General features: G+C 42.9%; 2 protein-coding genes across 2 annotated transcripts; both read left to right on the top strand.

The window, feature by feature from the left end:
* Positions 1 to 1836: 1836 nt before the first annotated feature.
* On the top strand, positions 1837 to 12678 carry hnrnpl (heterogeneous nuclear ribonucleoprotein L). The gene is made up of 14 exons (XM_084029565.1): positions 1837 to 1958; positions 2417 to 2535; positions 3276 to 3513; positions 3853 to 3940; positions 4077 to 4171; positions 5145 to 5217; positions 9785 to 9820; positions 10094 to 10162; positions 10265 to 10515; positions 11093 to 11214; positions 11311 to 11512; positions 11605 to 11662; positions 11893 to 11988; positions 12130 to 12678. The coding sequence occupies exons 1-14, from the start codon at positions 1875 to 1877 to the stop codon at positions 12186 to 12188; spliced, it is 1590 nt and encodes a 529-aa protein (XP_083885691.1). The 5' UTR covers positions 1837 to 1874; the 3' UTR covers positions 12189 to 12678.
* A 997-nt stretch (positions 12679 to 13675) lies between these two features.
* Positions 13676 to 18441, top strand: LOC311025548 (interferon regulatory factor 2-binding protein 1-like). The gene is made up of 2 exons (XM_084028512.1): positions 13676 to 15721; positions 17545 to 18441. Exon 1 carries the CDS (start codon positions 13921 to 13923, stop codon positions 15694 to 15696), a length of 1776 nt encoding a protein of 591 aa, XP_083884638.1. The 5' UTR covers positions 13676 to 13920; the 3' UTR covers positions 15697 to 15721; positions 17545 to 18441.
* The last annotated feature ends 64 nt before the right edge of the window (positions 18442 to 18505 follow it).

The following is an 18505-nucleotide window of genomic DNA, read 5'->3' as shown; positions in this document are numbered from 1 at the left end:
ACACATATTCAAATATACTATAACATGTTTAATTTTTATTTTTTAATCAATATGTTTCACGACAGGCCACCACGCACCATTGTTAAAAATAATCATTAGCAACTGTAACCATAATCCAATCTAAACGGAACAAATGCCCATTGTTATAGCGGTTGGCTGCAGCTTCTCTTCCTGTGGTTTGTGTGGTGTGTGTGTTGCCGTAGCTACCCCAGCAGAAGCTGTTGCACAACTGCTGTGGGTAGCTACAATCACATGTCAAACCCTGTACTGTCTCTTTCCAAATATATTTAAAAAAGTGGCAGACTAGAATGTAAGATGAAAGGATCTGAGAGGAAAACAGAGAAAGGATAAGAAATGACTGGGGAGCAGGGGTGAGGAGAGGTGAAGATATTCAATAATAGTAACAGATAATATATATCATAATGAAAAATGATATATTAAAAAAAAAAAAAAACTGATTGTGGTGATGGTTTAAAATTAAAACTATCAAATGAATTACAAAAATAAATAAGAAATGAGAAGGAGAAAGGAGAATAGATGACCGGAGAGAGGAGGTGAGATGACTGGAGAGAGACTGGCAGGAGAGACCTGGAGAGGAGATGAGGAGGTGATAGAGGAAAGGAAACAAGAGATGACTAGAGAGGAGAAGATAGGACCAGAGGAGAGAGGGCTGGAGATGAGATGATAGGACCAGATGAGAGAGGGCTGAAGAGGAGATGATAGGACCAGATGAGAGGGATGGAGAGGAGATGATAGGACCAGATGAGAGAGGGATGGAGAGGAGATGATAGGACCGGGGGGAGAGGGATGGAGATGAGATGATAGGACCAGATGAGAGGGATGGAGATGAGATGATAGGACCAGGGGAGAGAGGGCTGGAGAGGAGGCGATAGGACCAGGGGAGAAGGTAGGACCAGATGAGAGGAATGGAGATGAGATGATAGGACCAGATGAGAGGGATGGAGATGATAGGACCAGATGAGAGGGCTGGAGAGGAGGCGATAGGACCAGAGGAGAAGGTAGGACCAGAGGAGAAAATGTTGAATGAAGCGTGCAGAGCAAACGTTCCCACTACCAAGTTAGTAAGAGATTCAAAACGATAATTTGCTAAACCTTGGCCACAATATCTGGACTTGCCTTTATATAGCAATGCATTTCTGTTCATATGCTTATGATTGTGGTTGTACTGTATTGATCCCCAATATATGCCATTAAACACAATGAAACAGGAAACAAAAAGAAACAACAATGTAATACAATACACAATAAAAATGTAAATCATTTACAGGAAATTAGTTTTCAATGATTTGATGTCCCCCCAATGTTCACTTCATGGTTATGGCCTTGTGTGTATCCAAACAACAGATTGTCCATCAAATAAAATGTTGAAAGACTCTTTAAAGGAGAGAAATATTTCAGAAAATGTCAGTAAGTGTTTACATGGAAACAATAAGACTGAAAAACATTGACCCCGGACTGATCTAAGATGCAGTAGAAGACTGCGCTCTGGTTGGAAACCAATGAGCCAAGTGACGGATGACGCTCTGCTGCATTCATGGCAAACAAAAAAACATCGAGCACCCTGGTCATATTACAATGGTTGTCAGGTCGCAATTTCAGAGATAAAATCCAAGTATACTATGATTCCAACGTTTGCTTGTGATTGGAAAAAATGCATTAATAAGTAGGAAATACATGCTTATTTTAATCTTTGTCTCATGTTGAGAGAAAAATGTGATTTTCTGAACGTAAGTTTGAACAAGCTATCTATGGATAATGGAAACCGAGTCGTTGCTATCAGACGTTTAAACGGTAGTCCATTTTTCCCACGCATCATGAATGCAGCAATAACCCGGCACAGGGGACAGGACAACATGGCTGCTGCTGCGGGCCGATACTACGGAGAAGGCGGCAGAGCAACGAAAAGACAGAAAACTGAGGACGGAGGAATGACAACGGTGAGGCTTTCCCTCTGGCCTTGACACTGAGCCGTTCATTATGCAGAAGTGTACGAGGTTTTGTTTTTCTAAGAGAATAATTTAGCTTGGCAAGTAGTCAGTGTCTAGCAGCTAACGCTAGCTTAGCTACAATAAAAAGCTAGCGAGCTAAGTAATATGAGCTAATTCAAGTTAATGCCAGCTGGTACAGTTCGGACGGAGTTCGTCCAATGAATATGATGAAGCTACTCGCCGGCACATACATGCCATTGCCTGTATGTATGTATGTATGTATGTATGTATGTATGTGTATGGTTACTAATGGCGGTTTCTCGTGATGGTTTCAAAGTGTTTTTTTCTTTTTTGCTGTACTCATTGCTGCTTTTAACGTTACTTAACGTCACCATCTCCACTGCCCGCTGCCCCGTCCCCTGTTTTCTGACATTATATGACAGGTATCATGTGTGTTTCGCTTTCAGGAGAGCTACGATGACCCTCATAAACCGCTACCCTCCTCGGTGGTGCACATCAGGGGCTTGGTGGACGGGATCATGGAGGCTGACTTGGTGGAGGCCCTGCAGGAGTTTGGGGCCATTAGGTGATAACAGAGCCCCTGTGTGTCTAACATGCTCACTGCTGTCAGCGGCGTGGCTCTCTGCTGCAGGTTTCATGGGACCTGATGTGTCAACATGCACAGTCATTTCTTAAAGGCACTCACAGACGACACAGTCCTGACCAACGGCCATCTTATCAAGCTGTTATGACTACTGCTGTTTTGTTAGAAAGCATTTGTCAGAAAGCTTAAACCATGAGTGAAATGCTGTGTGGAGCTGTGGATTTTAAATGCCAATTCTTGTTAGTTACGCCTTCTTTTAGTGTTAAAAGAGCCTGCAATCCTTGTTTAAATTGAGCTAGCTATTATGACTGGGAGATATGGACCTAAAATCATACACAATATATATCTCAGTACTTTCTATGAAGTGGGCTAAATGTTCAGGTACATGTGGGATGTTAAAAGCGCTACAAAATATAAAGCAAAGCCACAGATTCCTACCATGTTTGACACTTGGTTGTGTGGACAGGTGCTGTCTCTGCATGTTGCAAGCAAGAAGGTCAGGCTTTGTGCCACTGTGAGAGCAGAGTTTCAAACGTTTGCATGGGTATATCATATCTTGTTTGAAAATATAGAATCTACCAGTTGTAGGTGCAATCAGTATATTTTCAAGTTCAGCCAAGTTGCCAATGATTTTAAACCTTAGCGTGACTTATTAATGAAACAGGTTTGAGTAATCCAGCCTATGGATCCTATAATTTTCTTCTTCACATGTTTGTTTACAGTTTTGTGGTTATGATGCCCAAGAAGCGCCAGGCCCTGGTGGAGTATGAGGACATGAATGGTTCCTGCAATGCTGTTACATATGCAGGAGAGAACCAGGTTTACATTGCGGGCCACCCCGCCTTCATCAATTACTCCACGAGCCAAAAGATCTCCCGGCCAGGAGACTCGGATGACACCCGGAGCGTCAACAATGTTCTGCTGCTCACAGTCATAAACCCCATTTATCCTATCACCACGGTAACGTGACTACTAAAACTTTATTTTTCTGCTGTGACCGTGTCGTATCATGATTTATGTAGTGTTGCATTGAACTGGATACATAACTGCATGGTTACAAACTCAGATTATTAGATCACTGTACATTACTTCATATTTCTTTTTTCTACTTAATATATGCTTTTCTGAACTACTGTTAATTTCCTTTGTCACTGAATTCATTTTTAAACAAATGTAAAAAACAATCTAGCAATTTAAATTTGGGTTGTTGTGTTTGGTCATGTGTGATATTGTTTAAAGCTGGTGTGCCTGCCTACTACATCAGGAGTAGTATATGACCTTATCCGTGTGCTTCTCCAGGATGTGCTCTACACCATTTGTAACAACTGCGGTCCTGTACAGAGGATCGTCATCTTCAGAAAGAATGGTGTTCAGGCCATGGTGGAATATCCTTTTCAATGATTAACCATGTTCTTTTACATTTGTATACACTATAATTGTACAATGTGTTGGTGTTTAGTTATATTTGGGCCCTCAGAAATCGTCATTTAACCAGACTGTTCCTTAACTAATTGGTGTCACATTTGATTCAGTTCAAAGTGCGCAGAGGGCCAAAGCCTCTCTGAATGGGGCGGACATCTATTCTGGCTGCTGCACACTAAAGATCGAGTATGCCAAGGTAAGTGTATGGCCTTGTGCAACTTTTGTACCAGTACCAATACCAGTATCGAGTCTGATAATGTGCTCATGTACTATGCTAGAAATACTCTGATACAAACACATCAAACACCACGAAGGCAACTTGACTTTAACCTGTCATCAGTTGAGCCTATTAATCTGTAACAACAACCTGATGATGAACAACCATGTTAAATCACCGTTTATCTCCAGCTACAGTATGAAGCTAAACAGGCACCCTAGTGAGACTCGTCACATCAGTTCATTTAGCTGTGAAGTTGTCAGCTGTGTGTCTGACTGCTATAATCTGTCAGGGTTTCCACCAAAGTATTACAGCCTGATGTAATGTTAGCGTGTGCCCAGTGGGGAGAGACTGTGCGACAGTCAGCAGTAGCATTACAGCGTGAATGTAGCAGTGCAGTGTGGGTACAGTTTGTGTCTGTGAGTAAATGCTCCACTCCTTAACACCAAGAGACACAAGCTAAGTTCCTGTGTATTGTTGTCAGCTGATAATTAAAGTGGAGGGAGTTAGCCCTGAAAATGGCAACAACTCTGGCTGCTCTGACTCAGGAACACTTAAGGTGGACTGATCTTTAAGGTGGAGCAGCGCTATTCTCTCAGTGACAAGCTGCTCCTCTGAGTCTTACTTAGCTATTTTATCTTTAATATTTCTTTTAACTTTGTAACTGATGTCATGGTTAAACGGTTAATTATGAATATCATTACTGCAAACTGTTTGCATCAGGAAAACACAAAGTTGAATGTTAAAATGGAACGGCAGCATCATGTTGTATTTTTAATTAGTTAGGCAGAAAGTGAGGATTTTTTGATGAAAGTTATTGTTATATTATGGTAGTATTAAGTACTCATATTGGTACTTGGTCCTGAAAGAGTGTTATCGGTGCGTCTCTAGTATTACTATCCCTAGTGAGAGTAAACTAGTTTTGATTTTTGTGATGCAATCCTGTTCACAGCCAGCACGCCTTAATGTCTTCAAGAACGACCAGGACACGTGGGACTATACAAACCCCAACCTCAGTGGCCAAGGTAACCTGCTGTCCCCAATCCGACTTTCCCCCTTTTTTCTTCCTCTTTTCCTCTCATTCCACTGTATGGGATGGTTAGGGTTCTCTGCCTCCGGGGGTATTGCCTTTGATCACGGATGAACGGTTTCTTCGTTCACCATGCAACTCCACCCAGTGTTCAGAGACAGTATTCCTGTGATGCAGTCACAGCCTTCATGCATCTTCTTGCCACACAGCAGGCTCAAAGTAAGGGCATGAGGAGCAACCTCAAGGGCAGCCGACTTAAATTACAGGCTCACGCATGTGGAAAGCCCTACACACCCGTCACAGTAGCAAAATGTAGGTGCACCATTCATCACATATGTTCACATTCCCTGTAGAGCATGTCACAGCTACACAACCTCACAGCCCTGCCTACTCTACACAACAGAGACCATCACTCCTGTTAGCATTCCTTCAAACATAGTGGAGATTTTATCATAGCTTATGTTAGACAGTGCACCAGCCAGCTGAGTTGACTTGTGAGACCACTCGGCACACCTCTGGTTAAAGGTCCCATGAAACAGCTGCTTAGATCTTAAACATTTCCCAGGCTTTGATGTACCAAACCAGGATTTAGCGATGGGTGGGCCAAAGGCAATGATCACCGTGTTGTCGTGGATTAAACACCCAGCGCTCTTGTTGGGTGTTGCAATCGGCAGACAGCTGATGTTGAATGGCATCTCAATCTGTGATCACATTTATTGATGGATGAATGATTTTCCATACGTCGTAATTACACACAAGTAATTTAAAAATGACACTTAAGAGTAAACAGAAAGGTAGACTTTTAGTATAATAAAGGGTTATTTTGTTGGTATGTCTTGCATGTAACCCGTGATGGCCGACAGATGGTCAATAGATCTGAATTTTACATTTCATGGGACCTTTTTAGTCTAAAATTAGAAAAAAGCACTTGATCGTGTCGACTATATTGTTAAGCTTTCAAATCAATATTTATAGTGTCAGCAAAATTGTGTTCCAAGAGTCACTGATTGACTTGGGCAAAGACCGGATAATGTGGAAATTGTTTTTTTGTTTTGTTTTTTAAAGGTATCATTTGTTATTGGGTATGTGGTGTTGTAATGCTAAAACAATATGCTTAAAAATCTCTAACTTCCAAATCAAGCTCCCTGCGTGTCTGAAACCTTTTATGAAAGAAACACAATCAGCTACTTGGCGCATTGTGATGACAGAGATGGTTCTCTGTCACCTCAATGACCAAAATGCAGGTTCAAAATATAAGATGCTGTTAAATGCAACCAATTAACTTAGCTTATCAGATTTCAGGGTATGGGATGGAGATGATGATACTGCAATACATATTTGCCTCTGTGTGATCAGGAATACGATTTTGCATTGATTTTAATCTTGATTACAAATACTTTGTATACACTTTGTGCTAAGACATTTTTGTTTTTGTTTTTTTGGCGATACACTGTAAAATGATGTAGTTTTTCTTGTACACAAGCAGGACCACAACATGTACATTCCAAGTTTTATCCAGGTGTTTGACATGTCTCTTGTAGTTTGTGCTGCCTTGCGAACCAGAGGTACTCCTTGTGTCCTCACTGTGCAAACTCATACAGGCTTACCTCGACCTCTAAGCAGACACAGCGGCTTCTACAGCGACAGTAAAACAGCACCCACAGCCGCAACTTATGTAAATGTGCTCTGTGGCATACATCGGACACAGTGGGGCAACAAATACTGGAACACAACCTCAACTCAGTACTTCCTTATTCCAAGTCCATCATCACCCCTATCTTCACCACCTGACATGGAGTCCATTGCATTTTTGATGGTGGACAGTAGCCACCATTTCAGTTTGAGGGACAGAAATACTCCCAAGGCCACGCGAACAGACACCTCGCATATCCACCACAGACTGATGTCGATAGGTTGATAAGCATCTACCGCCACCTCTTTACCAGTGCAGCACATCTCATCTGCAGAACCCCCGAGGAGTCGCCACTTTTGAACACAACACATTGATGATGCAGGCGGGAGTCAGGCGTGTGGTCGTTGTGGCCATGCCTCCTAAGCCTTGGGACGTGCCTGCCATAACACAACCACAGGGAGCAACAGAGGAGTTTTCATTCACACTCAGCCCGACCAGGGAACAGACGATACCACATACTGGGGCAGTAAACAAAAAAAAGAGGCCATTCTCTTTCTCAGATGCTAATACCGCTCATCTCTACCTTCCTGCGCCGAACACAACACAACGAGCTGAATATCCACGGCAACACACAGCTGAACTGCCATGACCGTACATCTTCACGCAGATATTCCAGATGACTTATTGTCAGCACTAGATGCCTTTTCACTTTGCAAGTGGCTGACGGCTACTACACCAAATAAGCAAGCATCATGTGAGCGTCCATTTTTACACAAGAAGGAATATCCACAGGGGGGCCTATGAAGACACGAGCATCTAACACCTATCAAGCATACAAGCACAAAGCCAAACAGATTAAAAATCCGTTCCTAGAGCTTTCTTCATTTATGGACTCTGGTTTTCTGTTTTTTTCCCCTGTACCTTCTTCCCCATTCCCCTCCTTCTCTCTGTGCTGTTCTTGTGTTGTTTCTGCGTTGTTTCATTTTCCCTTTTTTTGCACTGGCCCATAGTGATGCCTTTAACGCCTCCCGTGTGATGCAGGTTTGGCTCAGTGTGTCTGTGGACAGACAGCCCATTCTCAAACGGTGCATATGTCCTGCTTTGTGGTCAGAGCACGGTAAGCTGGAAACGAGCCTTTTAATAGCAACTTTCAAAACCAAAGCGGCAGCGAGTCAAAACCCAAGCATGGATGTGTGGATGTACTTTTCTCTCTGGTGGTGGGGATACAAGGAAGGAAAGAAGGAAGAAAAGACTGAAGAGGGAGAATGAGTTGAGGCTGGAGTCAAGAGGTTGGCAGGTAGTATCCTTGCTGAAGACTGCCCCCTACCTGCCCACTGTGTCCCGTGCTCCATGTGTGGTGCTGTAAGTACTTGACAGAATGAATTGATAATTGACTTGACGGTTAAAAGTTGATGGTAATTGTGAAACTAAAACAGCATGACTGTTGTTAAATTGTTGAGCCATCCTGTTAATACTAGAATGTGATTGTAGGCCCATAGTAACACAAGCAAACAGATTTCACTAATGCAATGGCCGTCTCCCTATACCACCTTGTGTTGCGTTCGTATCCAGGGGAAGGCAGTGGGCTCAGTCAGTCATTTAAAAATGCTTAACTTTGGTATCTTGTACCACGAGTAGCTAAACAGTCAGTTATAAAGTTGGGGTTTTATTTTTGGTTCTAGCACACTTCTAAGGTTGCCGTTACACCTGGTGGTGACACATGATGACATAACCACAGGAGGGTTTGTTTTTCAAGTAAGGATATAATTGAAGATATAAGAAGGGTTGTTTTTTATGTTCACTTCATCCGAATTTGTGTTGCGTTGAATACATAATTCCCCAGTGTTCGTATCATAGTGTGTTCCTGCAATGTACATGCATATTATAAATATTCTGCAGATAAATATTTTGGTTACAGTTTGTATTTGAGATGGTAAATCCATTTACTATAAGGTGTGTGAAATAGATTTTATGTCATAAGCCAACTGTAACCAATACAGCAATACTATTTCACCTAACGTAAATTAAATAGGTTTGGTTGATGGTAACATAATGTTTGCCATAGTTTTAACCTAGTGCATCAGTACGGTAGTGTGAAGTGGCCTTGACACTGCATTACTTATAATGTGGTTACTTTGATTATCACTGGGCTTCATCTCCCAAAAGTAGTGTAAGCTGAGATGTTGGGAAAATGCAGCATAAGATACATTTAAGGATGCAGCATATTGTTTTTTGCATATTTGTTGTTATCTTTACCTCCTACTTATTGATGCTGTTTAAATATCTGTGTAGTTTTATATTTACTGATTGAAAACTAGCATTATATATATTTTTATATATAATATATATTATACACACACACACACATACTGCTGATAGTATACACTAACTTATGTACACAACTTATGTACACAATGTAAATAACAATCAATCGCTCTGCTAAACCTGAAGAAGTCGGCGTTACAAAATGGGTGGCTGTGTCTGCAGAGACTTCACTTTGGGTTTTGTTGAATTATTGAGCATGTGGGCGAACTTTTTTTTTTTTTTCCCTCAAACAATTATGAAGAATGTAGTACTTACTTTTTTGTTGATGACTTTAAGCCTAGTCTACATTATGGGTGTCATTTTTCCCCTTCCACGATGTATTCCAGTCAAAATGCTTGATGTCAATTTACTTCTGCTGTCGTAACCTGGTTTGTAATAACTGTAGTTCTCATAGTTTTCAATAAAATATGCTTTAAAATAAGACTGCAGATGCTGCACAAAGCACTGATGCAAAATTTACTCTCATTTTTTATTTATTTTTTTTACCTGAATGTTTGTTTTTCATATAATTGCTGGGGACGTCATAGGATGTTTCTACAGTGTTGCCAGATTTATACTTTTTGATGTTTATTTGGATTTGATGTTTGTATGTGTACCTGCACAGATGCTGATGGTGAAGGCAATTGGAACAGTTCACAAGGTGTGTGTCTGTTTGTACTAGGATGGCTGAAAATATATATATTTGTAAGCTACCTTTCAAAATCACTGTTAAAGAAAATCTCCATTATGTCACGTAATAGATTAGCATAATAGAGCCTGCAGACTTTTTTTTAACACTTAAAATGTAAGGCCCCTCTCTTGCATGTTGATCACAACCTTGTTCCTCAGTAGACGTCATAGTAGATATGATACCTGTTTGATACCTTTTAGCAAGGAAGCTGTTTGATATGCAACTTTTATTTTGCCATTTTAGATCCCAATGCCAATCCCAACAAGCGCCAGAGGCAGCCCGCTCTTCTGGGAGACCACCCACCTGATTACGGTAAATATCCAATAAAGACATCGCTCTGACATTTAGAAGAATGGATCACATTCCAAGACTGGATCTGTATCTTGTTTCTTTGTCTGTTTATCCTCATTTCAGTGGGCCCTCAAGGAGGTTATCATAGCTACAATGAGGACAGCTACGGCCCCCCTCCTCCTCACCGCATGGGGCCAAGTATGGGTGGGCGTGGTCGCGGGAGCCAGCGCTACGGCCCCAGTTACGGACCACCACCCCCTGAGTACGGTCCTCATGCTGACTCCCCGGTTCTTATGGTTTATGGCCTTGAGCCCGCTAAGATCAACGCTGACAAGGTCTTCAACATCTTCTGCCTCTACGGCAACGTAGAGAGGGTGAGTGAAATGTTGCTAACCCGACACTGGGGAGCATTACACACCAATAATTTATAACTGCATCCTCATTTACCTGTAAAGAAGGAAAATGTAACTTAAATTCTTTGATAGTCATTACTGAAGTTGAACTGATAACAAATTACACAGTGGAAATCTGCTGCTTCCTGTGGAGCTTCAACAATTAGACGATTAGTTGATTGACAAAGAAGTTTGATGAGTTCTTAGTCATTCAACAAGGAAAAAGGTAACGCCTACATTATTGATGGGGGTCAATAATAAAAGTTTTGGCATGCAGAAGTATGCAGGCGTTACCTTTTTTCTTTGACACTGTTCTTACATCTCACAGATGTGCATGAACATAATCTTCAACTGACTAATGCGTTGGTAACTTTGTTCAGCTTTTAGACTGTTAATCACTGGCATCTGTGAAACTGGGAATGCCATTTTTAACATCTTGTTGACTAAATGATTAATCAATCGAGAAACAAATTGACAGACAATTTGGTGATGAAAATGATCGTTACTTGCAGCACTAGTTCCATCCCTGTGCATCAGCTGGATATTTGTGTTCCTTCAGATTAAGTTCATGAAGAGTAAGCCTGGAGCGGCCATGGTGGAGATGGGAGACTGTTACTCTGTGGACAGGGCCATCACTCACCTCAACAACAACTTCCTTTTCGGACAGAAACTCAACGTTTGGTAAGAGCAGCTCTCCAGGCTTTGACAAAACATGACTTAGAAATAATAATAAAAGGAAAGACAGATGAGTGACCTCTGGTCCTCTTTCCTTGGCAGTGTGTCCAAGCAGCAGGCAATTGTGCCAGGACAGTGCTACCAGTTGGAGGACAACACCAGCAGCTTCAAAGATTTCCACGGATCCCGCAACAACCGCTTCACCTCCCCAGAGCAGGCGGCCAAGAACCGAATCCAACACCCCAGCAACGTCCTACACTTCTTTAATGCACAGCCCGACATCTCTCCGGAGATCTTTAACCAGGTTAGAAAGGCCACCGGGCTATTATCTGTGAATTGTAGTTTTTGTGCACATCACTGCCTCAAAGTTCAACTGAAACTGTTCATTCCTTCCAGGCCTGCGAGGAACTGGGAATTAAGAGCCCCACAAGTGTGAAACTTTTCACTGGAAAGAGTGAGTCATTTGAGAAGATTCTATCTTAAATATTTTTAAAAAGTGAAACAAAGAGTGGATGATGGTGATAATATACTATAATGTTGCAAACTCCGGGTGTACAATGGGATTCAAATTAATTGCTCATGTGTATAAAACTAGAATTTGGGAGACAGATAAAAATGTGTTGTTAGTTTTAGCAGTGTCATTTGTTATGGTACTCTAATCATTCATCTCTTGTGCTACAAAAGGTGAGCGAAGTTCATCTGGCCTTCTGGAGTGGGAATCCATCAATGATGCCATGGAGGCCCTCGCTCTCATTAACCATTTCCAGATGAAAAACCCGAGTGAGTTCTCAATCTCATTGCATTAACATTCCAACATGTTATTTAAAACTGGCTATGTCATTTAAGGATATACCTCAGGTTTTAAAGCCTTCATCTTGTCTTAAATGCGTTGTGTATAATGTGTTTTCTTTCTTCTTACAGCTGGGCCTTACCCCTACACACTGAAGCTGTGTTTCTCAACCACACACCATGCCAACTAAATACTCTCCCACAAACTATTTGTAATGTTTTCTGTCTTTGCATAGAGTATACCGCAGTTCCCACTAAAAACATTCAATCAGTATTGACTAAATGAGAACTGCTGTGCTTTAGAACATGTTACCTAAACTATGATTTTTGTATGATGTATTTACTTTTACTGTGTTTTTCAATCAGTTTTATTTTGTACGTTCACAACACTAGATTTGAATAACCCCCCCACTACCCTGAGATTTTGTTTTTTAAATCAGGTGACCAGTAATCATGATGTGAATACTGACATAACCATTGTTCACAGTTTGTTTTTCGTACCTTACATAATTTCTTCACCTTTTTGACATTGTTGCTGCAAAGAGAAGCAGCTATAGTTTAATGGATGAAAAGGTCGCTCTGACATCTCTGTACTGAAGTGATTGCCTTCCACATGTTGATACCTGGACTAGAGATCACTATGACTATTAAAGCTGGTTATCTGTTCAGTCACTGTCAACATTTCAATGTCACGTTGTCATTTTTTTTAGTAAACAATACTGTGAATATTACTTTGGCTGGATCGACTTAAGGGTCATTGTTTCCACATAGCTGTGTTAGAATCCCCGTCTACACACAAAGGCTGGGAAGCTTATTCTCTAGTAATTACATGTACGTTGACCTACACTGCTTTATTTTCAGTATTTCTGTATGATAAGGTCAAGCAGTTAAAAGTAAACCGTATGACATTTTAACTTGGACATTCACCTGCATCTTTAAAATCATCAAGTATGTTATGAGCAGCACAGACCACACTAGATTTAGTGTTGTGTTGCTTTTTGGACTGTTTTCTGTACATTTGTGGTGTCATTGTTACTGCATTTCTCCATATAGAGTAAAAAAATTAACAAGTTGTATGTTTGACTCATTAGATACACTTAGATAAAACATGTTAAAGGCATTGAAGGTTCATTCTGTCATACGAAGGATCTACTTCAGTTACTCGTTTCTGCTGAAGACCATGAGATACGGCTTTTTTGTAGTTCCAGCGAAGGTTTTCATATTTAGTGTAAACCCAGAATTCGCCAAAGGTAATGGGGAGTAATGCAGCTCTGGCCTTCAATGTAAAATCTAGAGGTTTAAAAATGACTGCTGTATAACGTTGAACTGGTCACCTTTAAGAATTACAACCTCCCAGGAAACGTATGCAGGTAGCTCTTAGCATTAAAGCACATTATCTTGCTCCATTAAAACAATTGGTCGTTACACAAACGCGTGTCGAGAATAGGAAAGTGTTTGAACTCGACGCCATCATAGCTCTTCTCATAATAAATGCGGGTACATTAATTTAAACACTCCTCCAATCGCCGATTAATCGCTAATACGCCCCCTTTCTGTTTAAATGTATTCCTTAATACGTCGTACAGTCGCTACTACAATGTAACGATACTAGAAAGGGGGGAAGACAGAAAAAACTACAACTCCCGCCATGCACTACGCCCTGTCGCGTAGGTGTTTCCGGTGTCTTATAACATTTTACTTCCTTCCACACAGACCGACGCGAACAAATCGAGAAAGAAGACGTCGCTAAGTTTTAAATGCCGTCGTCAACAGTCGCGTTTTGAGCTTCTCTTCCGTTTGATTTCCATCGTAAAATGCGCGGCACCTGGCGCCTGGCGGCCGAGAAGTGAAGTACAGCAGATAAAACGTAGACCGTAACGTGTAGGCCTCCGAAGAAAGTTTGGTCGAGGGCCTGTAAACAACATGTCCTCCGCCTCGCAGTCTTCCTCGAGACGGCAATGGTGCTACCTCTGCGATCTGCCCAAGATGCCCTGGGCCATGCTGTGGGAGTTCAGCGAGGCCGTGTGCCGGGGATGTGTCAACTACGACGGGGCAGACAGAATAGAGCTCCTCATTGAAACTGCCAGGCAACTGAAGAGCACGCACGGAGTTTTAGACGGCAGGTCCCCCGGTCCACAGCAGAGCAAGCCCAGCTCGGCTGGGCCGCTTGAAGCAGGGCGGCAGCATGGAGAGCGTCTCGATAGGGGGAGGGGTGAGTACGGGGTGTCTTCTCGCCTCCCCAATGGCCTGCACAGAGCTGACGATGTGGCCTTGTCAGAGGGCAGCAGACAGAGCCCAAACACCCGCCGGGCTATAGTGGGGGCAGTTCCTGGTCTTCATGGCACCATATCCCATGCCTTGATAGCACAGGGGTTAGTAGCAGCCCCTCATGGGCTTTTAGCCCCCTTATCAGCCTCCAGGGCGGGGGCCACACCAATTGCAGTCTCAGCTGGCCCCATAATGGGTGACCCTGGCAGAAGACCGATTGCGTCCCTGGGCGCTAGCACCTCTGCTCTGGTGGGCATCGATCCTGCAGTGTGGAGGAACAATGAAGTGATGGCAGAACTGAATGAGGTGGCTCGTTGCAGGGTTGAAGGCTGGCCAAACCGTCCCAAAGCAGTCCGGGACGTGCTTGTGGCCCTCAGCAGCTGCGTCCCCTTCAACGTGCGCTTCAGGAAAGACCATAATCTGATGGGCCGCGTTCTGGCCTTTGATACCTGCACAAATCCAGAGTTTGAGCTGAAGGTGTTTGTGGAGTATCCTGCCGGCTCTGGAATGATCTACTCAGGAGTCCCAGACCTGGTCAGGCAGATGTTCCGTGACTCGGCCAAAGATGCAGGCAAAGCGGTGAACTCTGGCCTACGCTATGTGGAATACGAGAAACGGCAAGGCACAGGAGACTGGCGCGGGCTGTCCGAGCTGTTGAATGATGGCGTGCGCATGTTTAAAGAGCCCCCAATTCCAGAGGTTCTCCCACAGCCAGATGCGGGGTTGCCCATGGCAGCCGCTGGACGTCCTGTACCAGCGAAGAGCACAACTCGGCGCCGCAAAGCTTCTCCGGGCTCTGAGAATGGGGAGAGCGAAGGCAGGCCAGATCACCCAGCGAGGGAGCCCTGGCCCCGAGGCGCTTACTCAGGCATGGAACCTCTTCCTGGCATGGCCGTCCCTCAAGAGGGCCCACCCCGTTTACACAGCCAGCCCTCACCAATCTCAGCGCTTATGGGAGTTGCAGACAGCCTGAGCTCGAGCCAGATGGCCAGAGATAGCCCCAGCATGTCCACAGCCCACTCCTCCTCAGCTGGGCGTCCCACCAGCAGCAGCCCCTCCACTGCCTCCACCTCAGTCTCCCAGGCAGCCTTGGGGCAGGCTCTGAGTGCAGCGGGGCAGAGCAGCAACGCCAGCGCTGGGGAGTCCACAAGCAGCGCTCAGGGCACACTGCTGTGCTGCACCCTCTGCCGAGAGCGCTTGGAGGACACTCATTTTGTCCAGTGTCCCTCCGTCCCGCATCACAAGTTCTGCTTCCCCTGTACCCGAGGATTCATCCGCAGCCAAGGTCAAGGCGGGGAGGTGTACTGCCCCAGTGGAGAGCGCTGTCCCCTGGCTGGATCCTCTGTGCCTTGGGCCTTCATGCAGGGAGAGATCTCCACCATCCTGGCCGGAGACGGAGACGTGACAGTAAAGAAGGAGAGAGAGCCTTGACGTCTCCATCCTGTTGTGGTGAATGGTAAGACGATATGAGAACGTGCTTTTGTTTGTACTACATGATCCAGACCAGCCTTAACAATACATTTTAAGAATACCCACCAAAACAGGTTAAACTAATCAAAACAATCAATGCTCTTAAGTCCCCAATGTCTAAAAAATGAGTTGCATATGAAAAACACCATCAGTTTTGTCAACAGTGATAATTATTAGCTTTTCTCTTGATTCAGCTGTGACTGCGTGGTTAAAGAAGATAAAGTAGTAAACGTTTAAATCAGGTCTAATCCAAGTCATATTTTAATTCTCAGGCTCCGTCAGATGTGTTTAAGTAATTTCTTCCAAAATATACAGCAGAATACACGTAGGTGAAGAAAGTCTTGAACATTTTCGTAAGGAATATTTCTGTTATGTATGCGATGACCTAATAATGCAGCTATACTCACAGTTTCAGTACTTGGCATCATACAACATACACTGTGACCTAAACAGGCTCCTGTAGGAGAAATGTGTCCCATTGTGGCAGCAGCACAGCGGTGTGTAAGGATGGTCGATGTCATCATGGCCGTAGAGCAAAATGACAGAAGACACTTAGCATTGTATGAATAATAGTTTAACGTTGAGTACCATAAACCAACACCATCTCCACTTTAGCTCCTCAGCTTGTTCACAAGGAAAGCAGCTCTCATGTGAGAGAGTGAAACAGGATGAAACGTTGGGAGGAATTTAATTTGATTAGCTCACGACCACAGTGCCTATAAAAGTTTCAGACTGATGGATGGTTGAAATTTGTTTTTGTTTTTTTGGTTGTATATTTTGAAATAGATGCACAATATGACCAGAGATGTGATCTTAAAGGGTTGAATGACTTTCTTCATTTAAACTCAATTATAAAGCTGCAAAGATTGGTAGCTTTTCGATGTGCCTCTCAATGTGGCGACAGCGAGCCAACGGCTAACGCTAATAGTGCAAACAGAGCTCACAGTGCTGCCATCTTTTTTTCTTTTAAGCGCCTAAAAGATGGAGAATGTCATGATGTGAAGACAGGCCTGAAGTGTCCGAGATCAGATTGAAGTGGGAAAATTCAGCTTCAATTGTGTGTGTGGTGACATTACAATAATGACAATAAACTAAACATTATTTTCACCATCTTGCTGCTCACCCTCAATGTTCATCTAGTGTAACAGCACCACATTGTCCTATAACCACTGTGTTTAATGCAGTGTAGTGGGTGTCGTAGACGCGACACTCACATTACAGGGTTTGTGCAGGAATCCCCAAATGTAGTGTTGTACTTCCCAGCTGCATATAACACTTTCTAGCTCTGCAATGCAGACACTTGATGGATGGATGAACCAGTTAATTTCTGTTTGCTTGAACCCTTTTATGAGTCACTGGCCTCCTCGATGCTGCAGCTAGCAGCAGTGAGGGTGTTTGCTACGTGTCTGACGGTGCAGACTAAAACTCCACTAAGAGGATTGAACAATCCACCGTTGCCCCAGTCTCATTTTTAATTTTATAGATGCAAAATATCTGCCAACCACATCCAGAAAAAATACTCAACCTTTTTGTATGTATGTTTGTTGTTGAGGGAACTGAATTCAGTGCTTTAATTGAATAATAAGACAGTCTACAGTCAAGTGTGACTGAACGTCTATAGTTGCTCTCATGTTTTGATCAAAGCATGATTTGCACAAGGACTGTATTCTATGTATTAAGGTAACGTTCCCCCGGCAGCTAAAACGAGATTAAACGTACACTTAAAAAAAGAAAAGAAAAGAAAGCTCCATTGTTCCTGCTGCTGTTTAACACTCGTTCCTAAAACACCCCTTTCTTCTTTTTCCACAGTGGATCAAACACTTTGAAAGCACTTCCCTATTATCTCAAGCAGAGGTCCACTTTGGCTGCAGTTCATCTTGTGTGCCTCTGAGAACAGAATAACTTTGAACCCAAGGAGAACAGCTACACACACACACACACACACACACGGACACACACACACACCGACAACTAAAGACACGACGAGACAAGAGGGACAGGTCGCCTGTCAGGACTCGGCTCACCTGTGGAGGCTGGGGCTGCTTCATCACACCCGAATGTTGAGTCCTGACCAAATCTCTTCCTGTCGCCTTTGTCCCGTGCAGCAGAGTCCTCCTCATCAGGCCCCATCTTCAAAGCACATGCTTGTTTTAGGAACGACAATCTATTTTGTCCTTCATTTGTGTTTTTGTTCCATGTGTTGCATACTGTCCGATACAGACGGACGACGGCGATATTGACATGCGATCCTTCAAAAAACAAATGAATGTTCAAAATGTGGCAAAACCATTGGATCCTTAAAAGCCAAGGATTGGAAAATGTAATCCCACAATATGTCTCTTAGGTATTCTCCTTATATTGTATGTCAAAAATGTGAATTTACTTTCAATATGGCTATGTAATTTCTATTTTTGATACAATACAAATTTCTATGTATTTGTTTATAGTGATAAGAAGACCAAAGATGGCTTCATGCTCAATGTCATTTTATTGTATTGTAGCTGTGTATGCTGTATTCACTGATGACCTTGGCATCAGTCACTAATTTGTTCATCTATCACAGAGGTAAGCTTGTTTTGTCTATTTACTTTTTGAATTATATGTATGGTAAGATTATTAGCACCACGATCTGCAATGGTTAACCCACATACCCATGTGATCTGAACAGGTCAATTCTACAATAAATTACAAAATAGTTATTAGTCATCACTGGTTTATTCTTTCATTTTTTAGATGGACAGAACATTGAGACGTTTTAGTTTTTATAAAA

The sequence above is a fragment of the Eutrigla gurnardus genome (genome assembly GCF_963514095.1).
Source record: "Eutrigla gurnardus genome assembly, chromosome: 15".
Classification (NCBI taxonomy): Eukaryota; Metazoa; Chordata; class Actinopteri; order Perciformes; family Triglidae; genus Eutrigla; species Eutrigla gurnardus.
This window is presented reverse-complemented; position numbering and strand designations above follow the sequence as displayed.